The sequence below is a fragment of the Chelmon rostratus genome, chromosome 22, assembly GCF_017976325.1.
Source record: "Chelmon rostratus isolate fCheRos1 chromosome 22, fCheRos1.pri, whole genome shotgun sequence".
Classification (NCBI taxonomy): Eukaryota; Metazoa; Chordata; class Actinopteri; order Chaetodontiformes; family Chaetodontidae; genus Chelmon; species Chelmon rostratus.
Genome location: NC_055679.1, coordinates 6,913,729 through 6,929,183, shown reverse-complemented (window position 1 = coordinate 6,929,183; position 15,455 = coordinate 6,913,729). Strand labels below are relative to the sequence as shown.

Below are 15,455 nucleotides of genomic sequence, written 5' to 3'. Positions count from 1 at the left end.
TTCTTACCCAGCACGTAAATCGTAGCAAAGTTTCATGAACACTGAGATTGCCTTTAGTCTGCTTTATCCGTCAGTACACCTGCTGCTCAGGACGTCCAAATTAGCGCCAGTCTCACGGCGAAAACGGCTCACTCGGTCCCTCCATCCCAGCGATATCCGCTTGTTTCCGCACACCGACCGAACGTCGTCTCCCGCTGAGCGCCGGGCGGGTGCACGGGCAGAGAGGGGGGGGGCAAACAAAACAAAAAAAACCCAGTCGCGTCCCTCCTGCTCGGGGAGAGCTGCCCTGTCCAGCGCCGTCGGCTCCGGAGCTCGCGGATGCGCGGCTGCTTCGGTCTCTTGTTGATTCCGCAGAAGCGGGCAGGGAGCAGGGCCGAGCCGGGAATGTGTCGTCAGTGCGCGGCGCTGCTTTCTTAAAGGGGCCGCGAGCGGCGAGCGACGCTTCAGAGACAGGAAACACCTCTCCCCGCCGCCGCCCACTGCCGCCCGCTATCATGTCGTGGTAAATTATAAAACAGGTGCTTAAACAATGGCCTTATTGTCATGTATCTGAGCGTTACAATAAATCAACCAAAAAAAAAAAAGACGAATGATGGTGTTTGTGTACTATTCTTGCTCTCATTGTGGCGCAGTGAGCTCAGCCTCTGTCTCCTCTGTGCAAGCAACTGATTGAATGCATTTGGGAAAACGCCCCATTCATGTAATTTCTCATTAATTTTGAATGCAGATTCTATAATATTGTCTAATAGCATGCTGTAATCAGTACTGAATCCAGATATGGCCTTCAGAGATCACTTCAGAGAGCCTCCCTTCTTAAAAGGTCTAAAAATGATTTTGTCTTTGGATTGTTCATAGTTAAAATGAATATAGGAACAGTTCTTTAAGGCACTTCTTTTGAAAGTCAACACAAAAATTGTAATGAGAGCCAAATCGCATTGTTGCAATGGAAACATTTATGAGGATATTAGAGATTTATGAGGCTATTAGAGATTTAGATTAGAGAGTGACAGTGTTAGTGTTTAATTGCCCAAATGCTATTTTAATGCCCTCTCCACACTTTCATGCATTAAAATCTGGTGGAAAAATACTGAATCCTACCTGGAAAATGCTAAAAATACTGAAACTATAGCCTAAAAGTGTTTGTTTTTTCTTCTGTCTAAAACAAGTCAACAGATGAATGACATCTTGAGTTTGCGCAGCATTATTCCTGCAAATGAAGCATGTTCCACACATCAAAAACTTAAAATTCTGAACAACACTAACCTTTGCATGTTTGTTTTGTCTGTTTTGAGATTCCTCTTGCAGATTGTTCCTTAAGTAACAGAATCCAAGTCGGAGTCTTCACAGAAGTCCCAGTTATACCCCTGTTTCAGCAATTGTGTGTCTAAGTGATGAAGTGGTCTTGAGTTAACAGACTCTTCTGAAAACCCTCTTGTCACCACACTTACACTGTGAAAGCGTTTGAAATCAGACGGACAAAGAAGAAGAGGGGTTTGAAGGGCCGGACAGTGAAATGGATAGAAAGTGAGAGAGGGAGAAACAGGAGTCAACTGACCCCTGACCCCTGAGATGAGACCATAGATTACAGGGAAGTAATCACAAGTGCTTTCTGCGTCTGCAGTCAGACTAACAATGAGGCCAATGAGGATCAGTGTGGTCCTGTCCTCGCTAGAGCTTTGGCCTGGTTTGTCCTGCGGCCGCCGCGTCGCCATCGCCTCCCCGCCGCAGACATACTGTCTGTGAGCAGCCTACATAAGAATTCAACATGTTAGCATGAAAGTGGATCAGACTGTCAGGTGCGAGCATCATTTTTCCACACGATTCTTGGTTGCTTTTAAAAAGCGAAACAGAAAAAGCCAAGGCTGAGTCTCGCCCTCTCCCAGGTGCAGCTTCTGTTGGCGAGAAGTCCATGTTTGTGTGGCTTAAGTTGGACTGAAGGCTTAACCTTCACATTTGCCTAGGCAAATGCGTGGGGCACTGACAGAGAGGACTTTTCATGTGCAGCTCTCAAGTTCTGTCTGCAGACCTTTAGAGATCAGAAAACGGATATTTAGAGTCCAAGAGAAATTTCCTGTGCAGTGCTTTGCATCACGGATCGCATGATATGAAAAGCAGCAGGGACACAGTGAAGAGTGGGACTCAAGCAAAAATATGGGCGACCCTTTGTTACCACAAGTAATTAGCTATGATTTCACGTTAGTCAAACCTGGATAAAATCTTGCCTGAACTTTTCAAGAAAACAGCTTCAATCAATATTTTATTGCCAAAGGGTCACATGACTACCTTTATGTGAAAGGGGTCATTTGTAGCAACGAACCCGACGATAATTACTGTTCCGTCAGGCTCTATGAGCCACTAAAACCAGTTATTGCAGATTTAAGGTTGAGTTGGTGAACTCAAAGTCTGGACATGGATATTAGGCATTTTTTTATGTATTAGATACACCTGGGCAATCATATGGAAGCGTAAAATAGTCACGAATAAGCTTATTATGTTCAGTTTTGTGGACACGGTTTCATAGAGGTGTTTAACTTTCAGGCCATTCGCAGTGGTGACGTTATAGTGAACTGCAAGTTTTGTCCACCCACATTTGCATACACAGAATATTTAAGATCTCCCAAATATGTTATGTACAATTCTTACTCTAAATATACAATAACACGAACAATCTACGTAAATGTAATAATATCTGTTCAAGCCAGGTGATTGCTCATCGTAAGCAGAATATTACATTCCTCCTGCTCATGCACTGTGACAAACACCTTTACCTATACGTTCAGTTAAGATAATGTTGCTGTTTTTTTCAACCAGAGGCCATCTTATCATGGAAATATTTGATTTAATATGGAATCCATAGGGAATTCCTTATTAATCCCTGTTAGATAATCATTTATACAGCATACAGCATACAACTGAAATCTGTCTCTTTTATCTCATATCACTTATAGGTTATTTCAGTAGCAGATGCCGGATCATTGGAAATTACTTGATCTGTAAATACTGTAAGCCCAAACTCAGCAGGGTTTGCGTAGTCATCAGAGATTGTGCTGCAAAGAAGACTAATGCTTTTATACGGGATTCCCCTTAGTCATGCTTTACACATGCACACATTCACATACACACAATATGGGTTTCTGGCCTGTGATCCTCTTCCGATGTCTTCTAGCAAAAGTGCTGCTGCTGAGATTTCCCAAATCCTCCCTCTGCGCTCATTTAGAAACCCTGTAATAAACCTCCTGATCCCAAACCCGTATTTTCTAGAGGGTTGCACAACCACGCGTGTCTTATGCAACTGGCAGAGCATTCAGAGTCAATTATAGAACAGTTGGGAGGAAGGGGAGGATGGATGACGAGGCTGTGCATGGATTCAAAACACATTTGGATAAGATGCTTGATTAAATACTAAGACGGTGTCATTTGGTTTAATAAAAAAAAAAGATTAGCTATGATTCCAGGATTCAAGTCGTTTCTAATTCATTTTAATAGACATTAAGCTGCACAGTTGACAGAGCTCTTTACTATATTACTATTCCTATTGCTTGTTGGCTATATTTCTGGGGGCCTTCCATTAACCGCACACACTATAATTTGACGTAAACCCACACATGACCTGGGCCATTGTGTGTGCAGCATTATGTCAGTGCTGCTTGTTCTCTCACCTAATCCCAACTATGAAATCCATCCCCTAACCCTACAACAGCCCAAAATGTTACCCTCGCCTTTAGCAAAACCAGTGCCTTCATCACAGAAAACATGCTTTTTGTGTGTATGATAAGGGATCACTCAGATCAAGTTTGAGGCAGTAATTATTTTCTGATGCATTTGAAAATTTCCAATGCAAAATACCTGCTTTTGCACCACAGATGAGTGTGTGTCCAGAAGTCGTGTCAACCCATACAGAGAGCGACACTAAGCTAGTTCAAGGTAATTAAAAGATTAGATTTCTTTATGTAAATAAGTACTTTTTTAAAATTTTACTGCGTAACAGTTTTACAGTAACAAAAAGCAGGATTTTGTGCAGATTTTTCCACTTTTTCTACAAACCGAAAGTTGCTTCTAAAACACACAGCTAAGAAAAAGGGCCCTGAAATCCCATTTTCTCAAGAAGCGTCTTCATATGAGTTGGAGATGGGCTGGAGACACAAACGTTGACAAGTAGAGAAGAGTCAGTGAACTGACTCATTAAAGTCAGTGACAGGATAATATTTACCTAAAAGCTAACAGCAGCCGCCAAAAGCCACTGGTCAAACCAGACCAAGCCAACAGAAGCAGCAAACCCCCCCAAGGGTATTCATTCAAACAAGAGTGTGTGTCATTGTTTATATATTTAACTTCTTGTTGATAAGATGAAGAATTTGCTCTTCCTTCTTTTTAAAAGTCTCACTTTAAGGGATCTTCAAGGACACACTCTCCTTCACGCTCGAGGTCTCCGTGGGGCTTTGCATTCCTCACCAGCAGATGGCAGCATTGCATCAGTCATCCTCTTTTCTCCTGCCTGGTCTTGCTCAGCACAGTAGCCTCCACAGGTTGCCAACTGTGGCTCTCTAGAGCCTGAATTATTTAGTCAGCCTGGCTGTGATGGAACAAAGATAAAGAGGAGGGCAAAGGGTCACTCTGATAGAGACTCAACTCCTCAGGTTTCAAGTCGAAGGTTTTATTCCAAAGCGACAAAATGATGCCTCTTGTGGCTTATTGCTGGAATGGACGTTAATGTGATGTGATGTAATGAAGAGGAAAGCAGACCAGCTGCTTTAAACACATATCATGCTTTCAGTTATGAGGACCAATCCGACCATTAGTCATAGCCTGACACGTCACCTCTGTCCCAACTCCTTGCTTCATTTTTGCACCTTGTGTCACCTGAGGGGAGGACTGGCTTCAGTTGCCATACCAACTAAGCAGCAAATAGGTTTTTGAAACCTGAGCCTCCCGTCTAACCTTTCTCTCTGCCCACTCACAATAACTTAATTGGCATTACCCAGCAGCAGCAGGCTGAATGTGTGTGGGTTTACTTGGCACAGTTACAGTTTCCGGGCCGTGACGTAGCACCCAACCCTTCAGAAACCCGTGACATCCATCAGATGAGTACACCTAGCTTGCCTATACTGAGATACGGAGCGGGAAAAGAGGGGTTGCACATCTTGTAGCGATATAATTCACTTTCATCTCGCCCCAGTTTAAGTAACAGCATCATTCATGGTCCGATCTGACCTCAGCAGCCTTTTACCTCTACCAAACCCTTTGATCCACCGACACTTAAGTGCATCTCCCCTAATCTGGTACATATGGCTGAAGACAAATTCCTCCAGACAAACATTAAAGTGAGGGGCTGCATATAGCGGCTTATGTTGGAATGTCAGAGCAAAGTGCCGGGTCTTAAAGTGGGCTAAGCTGTGGAAAAACTGTAAATAATGTGGGGTTTACAGAAGATTTGTGTGGCACCGTGTGGAAATGTTATCCAATTACTCAGCGACTTCTTACAGAAAGCAGTATATTCATACTTTTAAATTGCTCCAGTAATAATTCAAGTTTTTTTTATGCAACTTTAAAGCAGCAGTTTGACATTTTGGGAAAAACCCCTCACTTTCATGAAGCGACAGCCAGCAGCTGGTTTGCTTAGCTTAGCACAAAGATGGGAAACAGCTGCAGCAGCCAAAATGGAACAAAATTGGCCTACCTGCACCTCCAATACTCATTAAGTTCGAGTGTGACACTGGCCGGGTGCAGTGACGTCCTGGAGTCGCCTCTGGTTGCCTGCTCTCCAGGCTAGCTGTTTCCCCCTGTTTCAAGTCTTTATGCTAAGCTAAAATAGCTAAGACAACAAAGAAGTATACTTTCCAACATGTCAAACAACTGTTTTAAGTTCAGTACCTCTGAATATGAATACCTCTGATTCAAATTGTTACATAAAAAAGTTATAGAAATACACAAATACTCATCTCATTCTAAGATTACAATTTCTTGAAATAAATACAGTGCAATTAACTTCATGTCATGTTTTCACCATATTTGCATTATAGATGGATTATGGCTGTGCACGAAGATCATGTAAAGAATGCACACTTCCCAAAAGGAAGTGAAAAACACATTATTTTTAATGAAAAACTCAGTGACTCTGGAAATACGGTGTGTGCGTGTGTGTGTGTGTGTGTGTGTGTGTGTGTGTGGCCTGCAGTTTGGATCAAAGTGAGGGGATTTATTAAGACTGGCTGCCACCATTGTTCTGCGAGGATTAACACGGTCAGTCAGACAGATACACCCACACTCTGACACACACACACACACACACACACACACGCACGCACACACACACGCCTCTGGTGTTTTTGGTTCAGCTCCACAGTGGAGCAGTCAGCCATGAGCCTCTCACACACACACAGGAAGCTGACTTGTACAGTAAATTCAGCGAGTAGTTTAATCTGCCTCACACTGACAGTCGGTGGGGCTGTGATCACTGTGCACAGGACAGACTGAGATGCTGCACACATTACCTTGTATGGAAGACATCTCCATACACGGCCCTTCAGGGTTCACCTCCGTTTGAAACCTGTGGTTTTTGTTGGATTCATTTGACGTCTTTTTATTTGTCGCCTAATCCTTCCCTGAAATCCACAGTATTATTATATCCATGCTATGAAAGTGAGAATGGTTCATCATGTGAAATATACAAAATTTAACAGTAAATGAAGTGCATTTATCTAGTCGACCTACAACTCAAAGTGCTTTGCACCAATGGCCACATCAGTGGACAACCTGCTCCACCTCCTGAGCCACAGCCCAAAAGTCTCAGCTTCAAGTACGAGTGCCAAAGTGCATTTGATTATGTGGAAGGTTCAAAGACCAGCAAATTAAGAGACATTTAAAGATACTGAAATCTCTCATGTGAAATATCCAAAACAGCTTCAACTTGCAGAAACTGTGGCAGATAGGTGTGCATTAATGTTTGACGCCATCACTTATGGTAAGAAACTGATAAATATCGTTCATGGTCTCTAAACTACATTTCCACTTTTCCACTTTTCCAGTGGCACACTGACAGATCAGGAAACAGTCTGGACTGGCTCTCCTCACTCAATGTTCGCAAAAATCTACAAAATTTGACGTGGAAAGTCTCCAATTATCAATGACCAGGTTTGCCTTGCCGATGCCTGTCCGAACAAGAGCAACTTTATCTAATCGAGACACAAAGACTGTGTTCATGAAGAAGAATCAGCCATCTTTGTTGGTATGGACACAAGGGGATCTTTGAGCATTTTAACAGACAAACAGTGACTCTGGCTTTTGGGGTCTTGGCAGATGGACAAACAGGTGGAGTGTGGGTGGAGCTGAGGTGGGCAGAATAAAGCCTGGCTGGTGAGACTGAGCAACTACCTACGTTATTTAAAAAATACACCAAACTCCGAACAACAGAGTCAAACTGTGAAGCAGCTGTGCTCTGTCACTCATCATTTGTTGGATCAAAAAAAGTTGATGTTACCACATTTTTTTTGCGGTGTACAGAACATGTTTTGACGAGTCATGCTTCCTTCTGGGCAACAGACATGCAACAGGCTGCATAAGACGGTTAAAAATGCATCATGTCATCTTTCATTTTACAGTCACAATATTTTTTTTCTTGAGAGTTTTACCTTGAGAAACATTATTCTTAAATTGTTGAACGATTTGCCAGCACAGTCTCTTTTGAGGCCCTGGCAGCACTCGGGTTAAGGCTAGGATCAGATCATGGTCTGTTTTTAATTCAGAAAAAGTCAGCAGTGACTTGTGATGGAAGGTATTTTTGTTAACATTTAACCAAAAGTGTGATTTTTCCCTGATCTAAACAAAGTCTTCTAATGTACAGAGAGGAGTCTAAATGCAAATCTTTGACTCTGATGTCACACACTTTGTATGGCCACCATCCAAATGTATTACAAGTTATGTGTAAATGCAGGCTGAAACACAGCAATTGCAATAATATCAGTAAAGCTGGTTAATATTGATGTTTTTGCATATTTGCAATACAATATTGTGTATATTAAAAAGCTGTAGGTGGCTTCACCAAGTCTACAGTGGAGGTCAATCCTCTGCTGGAGCCACTGACAAATGCCGCCTCTAAAATGATCCGAGTCATCAATCCTGCCTATAGCACTAAATCCTGGCCAGGATCTGTGAACCCCTATTGGTATTGGATTTCAGGACAGCTATGAAACCCTCAGTCAAAGCTTTAAAACATCATCTTTGTCTTAATCCACTGATCGATAGGTCTGACAGGTTGAAATAACACAATAAAGTAGATTTAGTGGTCGAGCGGTGTGGGGACATTTCATTCTTCAGATGAAAGGCTGGTGCATCGTGCTCTGAAAGAGGAGCTAAAACTGGTAGACCCACTAGTCAGGCTGATATCTGCCATATGAGATCAGTATAGATCGATGCCTGAGCTCATGAGGCTGATTCAAGAAAAAATGCCTGTTGATGCTACACATTTATTTTCACATATGTTCCAGTGAATAATTCATTAATGTTGAATGAGGTGACACTGGAAGTTTATAAAGGTGCATCCTCTCTCAGAAACAAGGAGATGCCACAGCTTGTTGATAAATGCTGTTAAGAGCATGAAAACTTTATTTTTCATGAGTGTTTTTGATAATGTTTCGTTATTTGACTACCTGTGTCACATGTCTCTGCTGCTTCACCTCGTAGCCAGTTGACACACCTGCCTGAAGACACTCATCCCAGAACAAAGAGCCCACACCTGCGTGACCGTGCACCAATCAGCTCTCTCTTTTACTGATTGAATCTGTGCAAGGTGGAGGGGGAGACCACGAGTCACACACACACACACACACACACACACACATACATATACACCATCCTGTGACATTGTGACATGTGGACATTCATTTAGTTAATCCAGTTAATTTAGTAAATGTGCTTATTTACTTTCCTCCACTAGTTGCAGGAATCCATATAAATGATCAATCTGTGTAATTTAACTTTAGAACCTCGAAAGATTGCACAGATTCTTGTTCTTGTGCCTTTTCAAAAGTATTGATAAAGTGTCAGTGATTGGGCCCCTTGTTGTGACTCGACACAATCAGTCACCAGAATTCACTCCACCCAGTCACCAAGTTGAGGGCTCACTCGTTTTTTCTCAACCAGGAGTGGAAAGACCAGCGCTGACAGAGACACACCACAGGAGAACAGAAGGGTCTCTGGGTCTGGCTCTGGAAGCACAGGGGCCAGAAAAAGAAAGGCCTCCCATGACAACGGAAGCACCAGGAAGAGGCAGAAGACCACTGAGTCCCAACTCAGGCTAAAAGGGGCGGTTTCAGGACGACAATGTCATCTACACTCCCTCTTGGGGTGGCGATCATCATGTGTTTTGACGAGTCATGCTTCCTTCTGGGTAACAGACATGCAACAGGCTGCACAAGACGGTTAAAAATTCATCATGTCATCTTTAATTTTACAGTCACAATCATCTTTTCTTTCCAGTGTCTTAAAACCATAAAAAATAAATATACATTATGTTACAAAACATTTCCAGTGTCTTGGATCAATAAAAAAAAACAAAACAAGGGCGTTTATTAACAGCATTGATTACAGGAGGGCGAAACACTGGAGTTGTACAGTATGTATGGTACAAAGGCATTCAGTGAGTGGTAAACAAGACTTTCAGTTGACTTACAGAAGCTGCAAAATGCATTAGAGTTCGCATCGTTTTCACTTTGAGCTCGGATTCCGAAATTTACCAATGAGGACGGAATATTTCATTTGCACTGAAGGGTTCATACATGCCAATTCTGCATGAAACAAATCCATCAGAGAGTGCTTGAAAAGCATCCGTCTGAATAAAACCTCTAATCCTTTCAAGGTCAACACATGCATTTTTTCACTTTGGAATAAAACAGAGTTAAAAGTGAACTGACTCCAACTGTAACGTGCACGTTTACTGTATTTGATGACTTTGGTAAGCGGGAGGATGTTGTATCGGACAAACGGGCAGGATGGGCACTGGAAAAGAAGGCTTCAGGTTCACAGTGCTCAAAGTGAAAAGCAAAATCAGTGTTCATTTAGGCCCGCCGTTCTGTGTGTGTGTGCACATTCTAGGCCACTCACACACACAAACATAACAGTCTCGCATGCATTATGTGAGTGTATGTGTCCGTATAGCAGAATATGCTGCCAGAGAGTGGTACATCACCTGAGAGCCCACTACAGGCTAATACAGTGTCAGGGTGAAGGCACATCCATTGTTGCTCTCAGTCAGCATATCAAGTGATTTTCACCACTGGAAAGTGTTCCCGACGTAACACGGGCAAATGATTTTTAGTTTAGAAACTCGTCCTCGCTACAGCTGACATACAAAATAGTTCATTTCTTCTTCACCTTTCACAATATCTACATTAATTACACTCTAAATGCACTGCATTGAGAGGCTGGGGAAGCCTTTCTTTGAGTTTAAAATAAAAAAAGAAGAAGAAGAGCACTTGGTGTGTGTGATAGTGCCGTCGGATGTGTCCAAAAGTCAGTGAGAGGAGGATGTGTTGGACCTTTTAAAGGACTTGTAGTCCTTGAAATCCTCTTGGACTACAAATGTACCAGTTTGTATTTGAGTCTGGGTTCATGCACAGTGATTATACGTCCGTCTTTCTCCGCGACAAAGAAGTGTCCCAGAGTATTGTCCAGCTTTCCTGACTTTGCCCACTGAGAGGGCGACCCCTCATAACCGCCTACGAGGAACATCATGTCGGGGATTGCAATGCATCCTGGGGGAATTCTTCATCTCTCCGTCCCCCGTCCCCTGCAGCGGTTTTGGCACACGTGGCTACATTGCATCCTCTCTTGGTACAGTCCGACACAGCATTCCCTTTATTATGTCTCACATCTTTTCATTGCCTCTGCTTATTTTCTTGTCTCAGGCAGGCTTACAGTCTGCCGTTAATACTGCTCTCCAGAGAGAGGGAACATGAGAGGAGGGATGGGTGGACAGATCAGGCGTGGAGAACGCTTTCTCCCCCCTTTCACCCAACCTGCAGCACCCGTCCATCTTCACTTTTCTTTTATTCCCATCCTCTTGGCTCTCCTCCTTTCCTCTCGTCACCCAGCAGGTTCTTCGCTCCTCCTCTCACAAGGGCAGGCTGGTCTGGGTTTTCCTAGCATGTCAGATCGAAGTCTCGTTACTGCCACTGTTAGCGGAGGACATGGAGGGAAGAGGGACGCGGGGTGGGATGCAGGGAGGAAGGGTGCAATGAGAAAAAAGGAAGACGAGAACGTGCATTGTAAAAATGAGTGCAGGGATGCGGGAAGTCATCATGCAACATTTAAGCAGGATGGTCATATCATTCATGCTGTAGTTAAAGGAGTAGTCCGACATTTTGGGAGGTACTATTCTTTGCTTTCTTGAAGAGAATCAGACGATATGATTGACACCACTCTCATGTCTGTACGTAAAATATGAAGCTACCAGCAGCAGCCTGTTAGCATTATGCAGAGAAGGGCCAGCTGTTTGCACCTGTGCCCAGGTTTTGAGCTAAGCTAAGCTAACAACCTGCTGGCTTAGCTAAATATTTTACATACAGATATGAGAGTGGGATCAATCCTTCCCAAAATGCTGAAATGTTCCTTTAACTTTGGATCCTGTTACGAAACATGCGTTATTGTATCAGTTGACGTAACGCTCAACCAACACATGTTATTCAGCTGTATGTTTTTCAAAACTTAAAATCACAATCAGCTTCATTTTGAATCTATTTAAAATGACATGCCAACACTCTCTAGGAGACTACTTACTCCGAGTCAGAGTCGTTGCCTCCGTTGACCGTCCCCGACTTCAAGTGCATTGCCACTCCCCCATTAGTCTCACGGTAGATGGCCGCTGGTGGGGCCCCGACAGGAATCTGCGGCCGTGGGGCGACGGGGGGCTTGATGAGGGAGTTGTCGTGGTTGCCAGGGCGGCCTCCGTCGTTGGAGGCCAGCGAGGGCGGCCGGGACGAAGGGGTTATGATGTTGACGGAGGAGGGAGGCGGGGAGGAGGTGTTGTTGTTGTTGGAGGGAGGGGAGGTGATGGTGGGAGGGTTGTAGTCGCTCAGCTTCTCCCTCAGACGGTTCTTCATGTTCTTGTCGCTCAGCGGTGGAGGGTAGCTGATCTTGTTCTTTAAGATACCTGAGACGGACAAAGAGTCGACTCCAATGTAAATCAGACAAGACGAATGAATTCATCGGATTTTATTCAACAGAATTCCCTTCTCTGACCTTTTCTCTGCTCTGGTTGGTGGTTGCTGTTGCTGTTGGGTTGGCTAGGGGGCGCCGTGTCTCTAGCGTTACCAGCCGTTTGTTTGTCTCTCTCCTGGAGGGTCTCCCTCTCTCTTTCGCCGATGTGGTTGAGCTTATTTTCCGGGTGCAGCTCCACGTTCACCTTGGTCTCCACCCTCAGCCTCTCTGCACCGCAGGGGTCCTCGCTGTCACTGGCTGTGGTGGCCTCTGTTGGCCAGTAAGGCTTCACGTGATTGGATACTGAATCCACTAGAAGGGGAAAAGGAGCAATATAGGTCAATAAAAAAGGTCAATACAGCTGTCAAATAAATGTAGTGGAGTGAAAGTGCTGTATTTTCCTGTGTGTGGAGTTCAAGTATAAAGAGCATGTAATGGAAAAAGTACGAGTGTCTTAAATTTTCACTTAAATACAGTACTTCAGTAAATGTAATAATTACATTCTACCACTGATTGCGCTTCATGTTCAGGCTCAATAGAACCCCCCCATGTACCTTTAGGCGTGCTGTGAACGGGCTGCCTCTCGTTGTTCCACTTGGGCTTGACATCGATGTCGTCTTCGTCGCTGTCCGAGGAGTGGGAGGAGGCGTAGGAGGAGCTGTGTTCATCCACTGACAGCTCGCTGTCTGAGTCAGAGTCTGAAGGGGACAATGAGGGAAGGGAGACAGATGAATCTCTATGAATAAACCACACACAGGTGTGTGTTTTCATATGTGGGTTTTACTTCATTCTGTAACCAGTTAATGGCATATGACAAATTACCATCTGCCTTGGTGCCATTCCTGTGGAACAGAGGTCCATCCAGATCTGTGTGTCCTTTCGCTGTCCCTGAAGAGACGCTGGGCTTCTGACCAGACTCCTCCCTTGGTAGATAAAAGACGAGTACGGAGAGGAGGAAGGGAGAGTGGAAAAGAAAAGGAGGAGATTAAAAGGAGGCAGAGAGGAGAAGTGTGGCGTCCCTGAAGTTAGTTCAAGCCCAAACTCGCGGTTTGAGACGACTGATGATGGACAGCTGGAACACCAGATATCTCTCATGACAAAACATTTGCTAGAAGACTAAAATAAATATGAAAATGGATCATCAACAGAACGGATGGGTTAACCTGCATCATGATCTTTTATATTTATGGCTCTTCAATCCAACATGCAAAAGCATTGCAGCAGCTTTTGCCACTCGTATCGACTACATGCAAACACAGTTGTGTAATCTTCTCTCTCCACCTGTAGCCGCTCATTCCAGGCTGCACTGATACGTTGGCTGGAGGGCAAAAACGCTACGAGAGACTCTGACCTGTCTGTAGACGTGCCAGCAGCCACAGGGAAGAGGTGTGTGTGTCTCTATTACATTCCCACTTCAACACGTACAATCCCATCTCCCTTATTCCTCAAGTCTCCTGCCTTTCTTTCTGCCTTTCTGCCTATCTTATCTCCCTCTCCTGCTCCATCTCCATCCTGCTTCTACCCCCCTGGCATTTTTGCTCTCATTGACCCCAGTGTCAGTTCGCATTACCCACATGACAGCTTTACGAGCCAAGGCGTACAGTCAGACCTAACCTCGGTTCTGTAAAACTCTTTTAAAATACCAGCTATATGTAACTCTACACCACGGCGATGAAAACATGTCTGTGATACACGCAAACACACGGCTGTACAAGACACGCAGGTGAGATTAGCCTGAGATGAAAGGCGTCTACGTCCTGAAAGAAATACATCTCAAAATGTCAACCTTTTAGAGATTAATCAGGAACACACTTGTCCGAGTGCTCAAGTGCTCCATGCTACTTCCTCAACGTGCACATTGTTGAAGGAAGAAAGCAAGAAAACGTAGAGTTAAAACATGCTAAATAAAACGCTTATCACACTTATTGCTTATAACAAATACTCTCCTAAAAGCTGTTAAAAATAGTAAAAGAAACATGTAACATATTTCAGAATACATATATACTCATATTGCAACAGGAGGACCTAACTGCATAACATTTATAATTTCAGATTTTCTAATATCTGAGGTGTTGCTAATAGTCAACGACTAGCGATTGCTAGTAGTGAAGAGCTAGCATGTAGCAGTGGGCACAATGTAAGTATACCAGGTACACATGAACAGCTACTGTGTCTGTAAGTCCACCTACCCTGAACTCTGATATTCTCCCTATAAGTAAGAAACAAGTACTAAAAAATATTAGTTCCACTTGGCAAGACATACTAAAATTCACTGTTTATTACGGTGGACCTAGCTAAAACTGTATTTAGCTGAAAATTGTAGCTAGGTGTGTCTAGCTAAAACCAATGTGGATGAACACAGCAGCCTTTTGCAATGGCTGGTTATAAGAGTTCGTGTTATACATACTAAAAAATTCACCTCACTTAATCACATATGTTTCGTAAAAAGCTGCCAAAATACATTTCCTACATCTGAATATTGTCAATAGGCTACATGGTATGCTAAAGAGCTAGCAAGGAGCACTGGACACAGCGCTACATATACCAGCTATACAGAAAAGATTTCAGTGTTTTTTTGCATGTTCAACAACCCTTTTGAACTTTGCTAATTTCTTTATATGTTAAAAATAAGTTAAAAAAAAGAGCACCTAGCTGAACCTGCATTAGCTAAAGCGGCATTACCTAAAAACTGTTTTGGTGTACCTAGCTTAAACTGATGCCCATTTAATACAGCAGCCTTCCAATAAATCCTACAGTACCTTCATTTAGGATATAATGTACGTTTGCATGTTTTTGAGTGTTGTTATTATAGAAAATACATCACATTAACATGAAATTATTAAAATGTATTCACAATTATTCACTGTATTAAAGCTTGATCTCATTTTATCATTCTTGCAAACATTTCTTTGGTCCTCATTACATTAAACGTACAGTTAAACAAAACAATGCATCAAAAGTCAAATTTCACATGATCTGTCAGTGCGAACAACACAGCACAACATGACAGTGTGGATAGTGTGGATGGATCTACAGCGTGCACTGTGTTCTTGTGCTTCGCTTTCAATGAGAGTTGATAGTCTTCTCCTGTGTGTGTGTGTGTGTGTGTGTGTGTATGTTGGGTTTTGCAACGAAGCCATGCGCCGTGCACTGGCAAATCTCAGCATGGTCCTCCACCCAAGCAGAGTCACTGTCACAATGCAAGTGCCATTCTGTGGAAGCATGCATGTGTGGAAAGCAAGACATAGCCTCAAAATGTAGAG

General features: G+C 43.4%; 2 protein-coding genes across 6 annotated transcripts in view; both read right to left on the bottom strand.

The window, feature by feature from the left end:
* The window catches only part of gramd4a (GRAM domain containing 4a), a 46,672-nt gene extending 46,317 nt beyond the window's left edge, over positions 1–355 (bottom strand). For both annotated transcript variants that reach the window (XM_041964081.1, XM_041964082.1), the window contains exon 1: positions 8–355. In XM_041964081.1, the coding sequence (XP_041820015.1) occupies positions 8–36 (29 nt within the window). In that variant the 5' untranslated portion in view covers positions 37–355. The remainder of the gene's footprint in view (positions 1–7) is intronic.
* Positions 356–9,475: 9,120 nt separating this feature from the next.
* Positions 9,476–15,455, bottom strand: part of celsr1a (cadherin EGF LAG seven-pass G-type receptor 1a) — a 92,010-nt gene continuing 86,030 nt past the window's right edge. For 2 of the 4 annotated variants that reach the window (XM_041963831.1, XM_041963829.1), the window contains exons 32-36: positions 13,015–13,115; positions 12,747–12,890; positions 12,235–12,504; positions 11,773–12,145; positions 9,476–11,135 (exon numbers count right to left, since the gene is read on the bottom strand). In XM_041963831.1, the coding sequence (XP_041819765.1) occupies positions 11,108–11,135; positions 11,773–12,145; positions 12,235–12,504; positions 12,747–12,890; positions 13,015–13,115 (916 nt within the window). In that variant the 3' untranslated portion in view covers positions 9,476–11,107. Of the gene's footprint in view, positions 11,169–11,772; positions 12,146–12,234; positions 12,505–12,746; positions 12,891–13,014; positions 13,116–15,455 lie in introns of all 4 variants that reach the window. The other 2 variants (XM_041963830.1, XM_041963832.1) reach the window with 1 other exon arrangement.